Raw genomic sequence first — 10,896 nt, 5'->3', positions numbered from 1 at the left:
AAAGTGTGAAACCGTGAGAAGTAGTCCAAATTTGGGCATTTTATGGCATCCCTCAAACTCGGCCTCATTAAGCGAAAGAGATGCGGTTTTGAAGAACCAAAGCAGTAGATCCAACATATCGAATGTAAAGACCCGAATCCATAAAAAATGTTGGTCATAGGACAAAAAGAAAAACTGCCAATCGAGATGCCGATCAGAATAACAGGGATCTTTTGAGATGCTGACCAAAGATCTAGAGATAGATTGAAGCTAGAACCAGAGATCAAGAAACAAGATATAGAAGGGTGCTTCTTGCTCCACCATTATTGTCACTTTATGAAAACCAAGATATAAGAGCTGTGAAGAAGATCTCGCTTTCTTCTCCAAATTCACATAACCGACTCAGATCTCGCTTGAAGTACATGAAACTTCAAGTATCCGGATGCTTCTCCAAGTTCTGACAAAACTAAAAGATTTTTATTAGAAAACAACAAATTCAAAGATTAGACTCAAGACTTAGGGAAGTCGCTTTCGATGAGGAAAGATGTCTCTTCTCCTCCTTTTCCTTTAGCGAATCACAGCAATAAATTGTTGATTTCAACAAAAATTCACAGTAACCGCTCAAGAATTCAGAAAACGAAGCAGATCTTAGAAGAAAAACTTGATTGCAAAAGCAAAAGATCTCCAAACAAAAAGATTGTAGAAGCATGATCGGTGAATCATCATGCTCTTCTGGTAGTTGAGCCATAGCTTATTGCTCAGGTTCCCACAGACGGCGCCAAATGTTGGTGCTAAAATTGCCGGAGGCTTTGAACATCTTCGCACCAATCCTGGATCGATCTGGTTTGCTCTTCAGTCAATCAACCTCTTGCTCCTGAAAAATAGAACACCAGTGAGAAACAGAGCCGGTCGTCTTGATCGGCCCGTCTCCGATGATCTAGTCAGTAGTTGATCAGAAGTAGTGTTTGCAGAGCTCTCAGAGAGCTTCAATGGAAAATAAGCGAGAAGAGTGTGAATATTTGAATGATCTTTCCTCTCATCAGCATCTTGGCTCTATTTATAGGCTTTAATACGTTGTCCTTTATCACTGACGTCTGTCGGATGAAAAGTATAGATCGGATGGCTATGATTAAGCCTTTGTTTAACCTTTGGGCGAACCCTTAGATTCATTCATCTCATCAGCTGAATCCGATTGAACCTGGTTAGACCAGTATCAACCGGAAGTGGATATTTTAGTCACAACACACTGCTCCCATGCAAAATCCTATTACGGATAGAGTACATAGCTGGGGAATGTAACAACTTTCCTAAACTCGAGATCTCCCTCTCTTTTGCCTTGCAAAATATTTTTCTACCAGCACATGTCGTCATCGGCTACCCCTTTGGCTTGCCTTCAAATCCAGGTACTTATGGAAAATATCTGTTACTATTTTTCCTTTTAAAATTTAAATTTCTAAATTTCACCGCAAAATATTTCATTTAGTTTTCGTAAATGAATAAATGAATGCTAAATGACTAAATGAATCCTACCAAAAAAAAGTTTTCGTAAATTTTGAAAATTTCGAGTTTTCGTGACGTTGAAGTAATGGGTGTACAATTCTTAGTGCTTTGGGCATTGACCAAGAATCACGTCTCCTGAGTTGTTTGTACTTGGGGAGTTTGGGGGGTCTCGATCGATTGAAACCTCGAAAACTAGAGGTTTCCGAGGTGAGGATTCGCGATACAGAGAAGTCGCCAGCAGGGTTCCTTGAGGAGGGTATTTAAAGATGAGTGATGATTTGATCGAGAAAGTCAGCTCGTTCGGGGAACGCCTGAAGATCGGAGGAGCAGAGGTGGGGAGAAAGATGACGGCAGGTATGAGCTCGATGAGCTACAAGATGAAGGAGCTTTTCCAGGGACCAAACCAGGCTGAGAAGCTTGTTGAGGAATCAACTGCTGAGACGTTGGAAGAGCCTGATTGGGCCGCAAATCTTGATATCTGTGACATGATTAATCATGACAAGATAAATAGTGTTGAATTGATTCGTGGGATAAAAAAGCGGATCATGCTAAAGAACCCCAGGGTCCAGTATCTTGCTTTGGTCTTGCTGGAGACCTTAGTGAAGAACTGTGAGAAGGCATTCTCGGAGGTTGCGGCAGAGCGAGTCCTAGATGAGATGGTAAAGCTTATTGATGATCCGCAGACTGTGGTAAACAATCGAAACAAGGCTCTCATGCTGATCGAAGCATGGGGCGAGTCAGGCGATGAACTGCGGTATTTGCCTGTTTATGAAGAAACTTACAAGGTAATTAAAGCCTAAAAATTCTCACATTACTGCTCATTATTTTAGTTCTACCATTACTTTTTTTCTTTCTTTTTTTCTCAGAGTGATTAAACTGATACATGGGGGACTGCATTAATCAGAGAAAATGCTTTTACAAACTCTAGAACAGGGAGTGTAGAAATAATTTTGATCATCTATAAATTTTATATTGCCCCAAATTGCAATTTGGTTTGTCATTGTCAACTAAGTTTCAGCTGGAATAGAATTTCTAAAAGCAGTGTTTGCAGAACCAACTTGGAGAGATGTGGAGACTGTGACTGCCTAACAATTTAGCTCTAAACTCAAAAGAGTTTTTACTTTTGGGGGATTTGACAACCTTAGTATTTCGAACCAACAAAGGATTGTTTTAGGTATGGAACAATTCCTAAAATTCTTCCAGATAAGATGCCAAGTCAAAAATCCTACTCTTTTTTTTTTTTTGGTTTAAAAAAAAAAATTACTCAATTATCTGAAAATTAGAATGAAAAACCCAAACATCTCAGAGTAACATCAAATTCTAGGAAACAGTAGATAACAGAAGGGATAAGAACCCCTCAAAAGATGGGAATGATCTGATGAGCAGTTTGGGAGCAATTTGAGAAACAGCGAGCTCATGGATAGAGATCTCAGGACCAGTAACACTCAATATTAATTCAATCCATCCATCAAATTTGTGTACAAGACCCTACCCCCTTACCAGCTTACATAGATGATTGAAAAACATAATCAGATACTAAAAATATTTGAATTTGAATTACAACTTGTTTACAATCAAACTCTACAACTTGTTGATACTTTAACTATAACTCAAACTCTTCTTGATCGGTTGGAGATAAGATCAATCGATGATAGAGTTAGTTACGGTGGATTTGAATTTGAATTCAGAGACTTATCCTTTACAGAAAGGCTTAGCGCAATCATTAAACAATTCAAACCAGAATAATAAAACTGACTTAAAACAGGAGTTTGAGTGAATTGACGAAATAAGTCCTGTTGCCCTACTTTTTGCCTATATTTAGGGTGGCCCATTACAAGGAACAATGGGAATAACAATCCTAAGTCTTCATAACCCAGATGAAAGCTTATTTTCAATAAAATAATCACTTTTAGGTTATGTATCTGCATCTACAAGCCAAATAAAGCTTGAAATAATTTTAAATAATTCAATTGCCTTTGTGCTGTGAATTTATTACGTATGCAACAATTTATTGATCAACTCAACTAGCCAGAACTTTATTGACTGCATTAAGGTCAGCTGAGTCAATGTGTCGTTAGTTGTTGGTTTGTTCGTGATTAGTTGACTAGTTGCGAATAATTAATTATCCATTAGGCTTTGTTTGGCAGACAAGAAAAGAAAGTAAACTTTCAAAACACATTTGCATTTTGAGGAGAGAGAGACATTTTACAATCATTATGTCAGATTATTTTGGTCTTATTCGAAATTCAATTTTCTATTTTATTTATTTTTAATTTCTTGGCTACCAAACATAACCTTAGTGTTGTTTTAAGTTTGTGCTGTTTAAGTTTATATTAACTAGGACTGAACTATTATGCTAACTTATCCTCTTCTTAGTTTGAAGGAAATATAAAATTGGAGCCATATTTCTTGTTGGTTCAATCATTCATTCGAAGGATCTGATCAATATATAATTGTTTGTGTTTTTTTGCTACTGCTTTAAAAAGTATATGTAGTTTTGTTTTTGTTTTTGTTCTGTTTGGGATTGTGAACCTTAACGCTGTTATATTTGTTATTTTATTTGAGCATTTTGGTAATAACTCCATATATCTCAATTCGATTAATTAATGGGAAAGATCCTTACCTGGATTCGGTTTCCTAAATTATAAAGTATTTGCAGCGGAAGTAAACTGGATCCACGTCCTCGTTCCTCCACCAAAGCTCCACCGGGGTGATTCCACAATCACTAGGAAAGGGAACAAGTTCCACAACCCAAATGTCGTGTGGAAAGAATGGTCAGGAGATCTAAAGCAAGGAACTCATTTCCTGCGTTTCTAGGAGAGGGGGAGAGAGAGATGGGAGCCGCCTCTTTTCTGGAAAACTTACGCACGAATAATGTAAATCACCCAAGTGATACGGTGGTTATAAATATATAACCTATATTTTGTAACCGCCCTAATAGTGAGTTTCCGATATTGCCCTTGGGCATATAATTAAATTAATAATTATAAAATCCCAACATCTCCCACTTGCACAAGGGCAAGTGTTAATTTCTCTTTCACAGTGTATCCCAGACACAGATGTATATCCCAGATATACACATTCAATCTCTCTGCTATGTATCCTAGATACATAGATCTCTTGTGTCCTAGACACACATGTATATCCCAGATATACATATATATTGATCTCTTCGCTATGTATCCCAGATACATAGACCATCTGTGTCCTAGACACTAACATCCACAAGTCATACTGACAAATGGGTTGTGCGACCGGTGATATACCTGCACGTGTGAGCCCCAAACTAGAAACCTTCCCAAAAGGCCAGAATGGCACATCACTTAAAAAAGCAAATCAAATAAGCATTAGTATACCACAGTGTCTTAGGTTTATTCAAACTCACCAGACTAAAGGTACCTTGATTCCTCTGAGAGATCACCTTCTTGTCCTTAAAATGTTCACTACTGTAACACATACTGTTGGCGCCAGCAAACACTTTTAGGGTGAAGTTGAATCAAACTTTTCTTTTCGCCCCAGACCATCACTACACTTAGGATTGACTCCTTTTCTGGTAGTGCCCCTTTAGGTCGAATCTATCATGACCATAGGTAACACCCCAAAGTAGCCACATCAACCCTTCGTTTCATGATGTCGTCGAAAGTCACTAAGAACACTAACGAACCTTAAAGTCCAGGACTCACACAATGAGAGGAGTAGGGATCCATCGTCTCATTTCCAATGATCACTAAGCACACATAATATGATATACGTGCTATGGTGGAGCATTCTATATGTAATAGAACGTATGTCCATCTTAACACCATACAAGTCTTAGTCTAGTCGCAATCTCTTATGCCTAATCCGAGTTTCTTTATTGTCATCACCCTAACGCCACATAAAGTACTCGCACCTTGCTCCTATAGGCAACATGAATAGTGGGAACATTCATGTAAATTCTCTTAACAATAGAAAAACTCATCTTGATTCCAAATCAAGGCGACATCATGATTATGAATTGACCTACACAAAGTCATTCACAATCCGTCTCATCTCTGCTTGCCTCCAAGGCGCCAGAGGCGAATGCTCGTGTGAGTGAGCCATTCTCTTGCCTATTGACATATCTCGTTTTATGCTAGAAGAACATAATCACACAGAAAGTGAAAAAAATAAATGTTGGAATGAACTCATATTACTCAATAATAAGAAAGTTTCAGTACGAAAGTAAGTCACAATCTACGCAAGCCCAAGGATTTTACATGAGAAATAAAAACATCCTTGGCTATAGGTTTTGTAAGAGGGTCAGCTACCATTTGACTAGTAAATATGTGCTTAAGTACAACTTTCTTCCTTGATATAATGTCTCTAACAAAGTGATATCTCAACTGTATATGTTTGGTCTTCCCATGATACTTGGGGTCCTTAACATAGCTAAGAGCTGCCGTACTATCACAGTAAACAAGGGCAGCCTCTTTGGATGTCATCACAATTCCAGTATGTCGAAGGAATGTCCTCAACCAAATAGCCTCTTGAACCGCAGCTGAGCATGCCACATACTCTGCTTCCATGGTCGAGAGGGATATACAAGTCTGCTTCTTGCTACGCCACGAAATGATCTCGTCATTCAGCAAGAAAGCATATCTAGAGGTTGATTTGCGCTCATCAATGTCTCCAGCCCAGTCGGCATCGCTATAGCCAACTAACCGCAAATCCAATCCTTGGTAACACAACATGTAGTTACTCGTTCCTCTGGGATATCTTAATATCCTCTTGATTGCTTTCCAGTGCTTTATACTTGGGTTTGATTGGTACCGACTAACCAAACCCACTGCATAACAAATATTCGGCCTAGTACACATCATAGTGTATATAAGGCTACCTACTGCACTGGAATATGGAACTCTTTCCATCTTGGTTTTCTCCTCCGGAATCTTAGGACCCATATCAAGGCTCAAATGCAAACCCTTCTCCACTGGAGTATCAATTGGTTTGTAGTTGTGCATCTGGTATCTCGTGAAGACATTGTCAATATAGGTCTCCTGAGATAAACCCAGTAATCTCTTTTGCCTATTTCTGACAATCTTGACACCAAGCACATATCTTGCTTCACCCATGTCCTTCATATCAAATACGGAGGACAACCATTTCTTAATGGTTTCCAATAGCTCCTTGTTATTGCTAGCCATAAGTATGTCATCTACGTACAGTGTCAGAATGACATAATTACCATCAGATCTCTTGGTGTAAACACAGTGGTCTTCCTCAAGCATGGAAAAACCATTTTCCATCATAGCTTGGTGGAAGCGCACATTCCACTATCTAGATGCATTGCTTTAAGCCATATATGGACTTCTTAAGCTTGCACACTTTGCGCTCAAGTCCATTAGCTTCAAAGCCTTGAGGTTGATCTGTATAAATCTCTTCCTCAAGTTCTCCATTGAGAAAAGTAGTTTTTACATCCATCTGATAAAGCTCTAAGTCCAACTGAGCAACAATGGCTAGTATGAGGCGAATTGAGGCAAACCTAACCACAGGGGAAAAAGTTTCCTCATAATCAACGCCCTCTCGCTGGGTGTAGCCTTTAGCCACTAAACGAGCCTTGAATCTCTCAATAGATCCATCCGCCTTTCTCTTGATCTTGAAAACCCACTTGTTCCCAATTGCCTTTCGGCCCGGAGGCAAGTCAACCAAGTCCCAAACATGATTAACTTTCATCGACTCCAACTCTTCCTCTATTGCTTTCAACCATTCCTTTGAGCTTGACCCCACAAGAGCTTCCTGCACGCTCTTTGGTTCATGCCATCGACTGAAGTCATCTCATAGTTGATCTCTTCAGGAGTGACCATGTAGGCTTCATCCTCTATGTCGAAACGTTGACGAGGAACTAGCTCGCGCCCACTACGGTGCAATGCATGTCAGATTGCTCACCCTCTGAGGTAGCTATCACATCTGCACTCCCACTGCCACTAGGATCTTTTGGATGAACCCAGGGTTCATCATCCAGAATCTGAATCCCTGGAGTGACAAGACCACTATCTTGTATTTCAAAGAATTCCGATGATTCTTTGTTAAGTCCTGAAAGAGAGAGAAAATCATTCTCCAAGAATGTTGTATCCCTAGACTCAAGTTCTGTTCTTCTCTCACTCTCATCTGTGAGGGTTCATAATATCTCACAAAGATACAATTTCTTCCTCTAGGTCCAAGCTTTCCATATTGGTGAGAAGTAGAGTGAACATATGCTGCACATCCCCATGCGCTCAAGTAACTCAAATCTGACTTCCTTCCGGTCCACAACTCATATGGTGTGGAAGGAACCGATTTGGTTGGAATTTTGTTGAGGATATAGGCCGTAGTCAGCAAAGCATCTTCTTAATAAGAGATGGGTAGATTTGCCTGCGCCATCATGGATCTCACCATGTCTAGCAAGGTTCTATTCCTCCTCTCAGCAACCCCATTTTACTGTGGAGTCCCTGGAATAGTAAGTTGTTTAGATGTCCCCTTTTCATCACACAAACCTTTGAACATATCGGAGAGATACTCTCTATCTCTATCTGTTCTAAGAATTTTAATTTTTTTTTCTAATTGATTCTCAACTAAACTCATGAATTTCTTAAAATATTCTAGAGCTTCTAACTTATGAGAAATTAGATAAATGTGACCATACCGTGTATAGTCATCTATGAATGTGATGAAATAAGCCTGTTCTTTTCTAGTATGCACATTCATGGGTTCACATACATTTGAATGGATAAATTCTAAAGGAAGAGAGGCTCTCAAAGCCTTTTTAAATGGTTTTCTAGTTGCTTTTCCTGCTAGACATGACTCACAGGTTGGCAAATTAGATAGTGAACTTTGGCCTAAGAGACCTTCTCTTGCCAACTTGTTCATCCTATCTAAAGCCAATATGTCCTAGTCTAGCATGCCACAAATTAGAATCATTACATACAATATTTTGGCAAACAAAAGCATTACTAGGAGTAGATAAATTATCAATTGTATCCAATACAATAAAACCATTATGAAGAAAACCATAACCATAAACTGTATCACCTAGATACAAAACCAAAGAATTGTTTTCAAATACAACTCTAAAACCGTGTCTCAAAAGATAAATAACAGAAACAAGATTTTGCCGAATGTCTGGAGTATAGAACACATCATGGAGTAACAACGTCCAGCCACCTTGCAAAACTAATCTGCATGTGCCTATGCCATGAACCTCCACACTTGAGCTGTTCCCCATCGTTATTCTCCTGCTTCCTTTTGAAATACGACGGTATTCCACGAAGCTCGAGCGTTCCCTTGTTATGTGTTTTGTCGCACCTAAATCAACAATCCATAAAGGATTTAGTTTAGCAAGCATAGTAGAACTTGTTACATAACGAGATGAGGTATAACACATAGTACATACCTCCTACTCAGTGCAATCACGAGCAAAATGACCAGGCTTTTGGCACATGAAGCAAATCAAAGGTGATTTCTTCTTGCTAGCTCTAGTCCCCCTTGAATGCTTAGGGCCCCTCTTGTTTCCGTTCCCACCCTGGTTAATTTGCCTGGACTGCTGAGGTTGAGCTTTCTCCCTTTTGCGCTTAGAGCCTGCACCCTTACTAGTGCTAGCTTCAGCGGTAAGTACTTCAGTGTGAGGGGCATCGGCCATCATCCGATCCTCCTCTAGCTCAAGGTGCTTGGCAGCTTGATCAAGAGTCTTGACATCATCAGCATGAGTTAAGAAGATCTTCATATGCTCCCAAGTCTTTGGCAGTGACTTGCTCCTCATCAGTCTTTTGGCGCCTACACGCGCTCAACTCATTAATCATGTTAGACATGATGGTTATATGCTGCCTCATGATGTGACCCTGACGCATTTTATAACCGTCAAAGGTGAGTTAGAGGTGGCGGCCTCTTGTGGTGGAAGTCCCTCCATACTGGAACTTCACAGCCTCCCACAAAGACTTTGCAGTCCTATACTTCTCAAACCGAAGCATCAAGTCATCCCTCATGGAGCTTAGGATTGTAATCCTAGCTACCCGGTCTTTCCTCTTCCAGGCATTGTATGACTCAAGGTCCCTATGATGCTGTGCAGTGGTACCTTCCTCAGGTGGGGACATGGTCTGGTTTATGGTTTCCAGCATATCCTGCTCTTCCAGGAGATATTGCACCTTTCGGTGCCAGAGGTCATAGTTCCTCTCATTTAGCTTATCTCCTTTAGTGAGGTTAGCAACTATGCTCTTTGTAGCAGCCATTTATTCTAGAGACATTATATGCAAGGGTGAGTTCAACTATTCTAGCATAAAACACAACACAAGCAACAACAAATCACACTAGTATAGTCAAGCTATGGGATAAGCATTTAAACCAAAAGAGATGCTAACTAATATTCAATCAAATTCTCATGCAAACCCACATAGACTTATATACTAGTTTCATTCTGTGCAAGAAACATGATTAATAGACCCATAATTAAAAACAGTTTTAATAAAATAAAACATGTAATCATGTTAATGCTATGAGGTGGTTCACACATAACACTTCTACCTCACTAGCTCCCACTAGGCCCCATTGGGCCCTCAATGCCCAAACATCATACAGATTGTTGAGCAATTGGTGTCCTATAATTAGAAACACATTCAAAACTGGACAAACTCTCAGACGGATTCAGAGACGGCTCACCGTTTGGGAGTCCGTCTTCCAAGACGGACTAACGTCTCACCAGACGGACCAGTCCGGCTGGTCCACTGTGATCAGACGGACTCTGAGATGGATTCTGAGACGGCTCACCGTCTGGGAGTCCGTCTTCCCATACGGACTGTTGTCTCACCAGACGGACTGGTCCATCTAGTCCATTGTAATCAGACGGACTCTGAGATGGATTCTGAGATGGCTCACCGTCTGGGAGTCCGTTTGCCCAGATGAACGTCATTTCCCTTTGAATGGATTTTTTTCTTCAAAAAATGGAAAATCACGTTTTTTTCTCCAAAAAAATCATCCAAAAACACATGAAAAAATCTAGCAATAAAAATTGAACAAAAATAATTCTCATGGATTATCAATTTATGCAAAAATTCATAAGAAAAATTCACAAGGATTCTCCCACTCGGATCTGAACCAAAACATAAGGGTTTCTAAAAACCCTATCAATTCTCCCATGGGTTTCCTATTAAACCCTAGAATCTCCATGGGTTATTATAAACCCTTGATCCTCCCATTGGATCCATTCAATGAAAATAAACAATGGGGAGGAACCGATAATCGTGGGAACCACGGCTCTGATGCCAATTTTGGTAATAACTCCATATATCTCAATTTGATTAATTGATGGAAAAGATCCTTACCTGGATTCGGTTTCCTAAATTATAAAGTATTTGCAGGGGAAGTAAACTGGATCCACGTTCTCATTCCTCCACCAAAGCTCCACCGGGGTGATTCCACAATCACTAG

General features: G+C 39.8%; 1 protein-coding gene across 1 annotated transcript in view; it reads left to right on the top strand.

Moving 5' to 3' along the window:
- Positions 1–1,517: 1,517 nt before the first annotated feature.
- LOC149012199 (TOM1-like protein 1) overlaps positions 1,518–10,896 on the top strand; it is a 46,681-nt gene continuing 37,302 nt past the window's right edge. Inside the window, exon 1 of the mRNA XM_089159474.1 lies at positions 1,518–2,264. Coding sequence (XP_089015600.1) covers positions 1,746–2,264 — 519 coding nt within the window. The 5' untranslated portion in view covers positions 1,518–1,745. The remainder of the gene's footprint in view (positions 2,265–10,896) is intronic.

The sequence above is a fragment of the Hakea prostrata genome, chromosome 6 (genome assembly GCF_041222555.1).
Source record: "Hakea prostrata isolate BN-2017 chromosome 6, UWA_Hpros_2, whole genome shotgun sequence".
Taxonomy (NCBI): domain Eukaryota; kingdom Viridiplantae; phylum Streptophyta; class Magnoliopsida; order Proteales; family Proteaceae; genus Hakea; species Hakea prostrata.
This window is presented reverse-complemented; position numbering and strand designations above follow the sequence as displayed.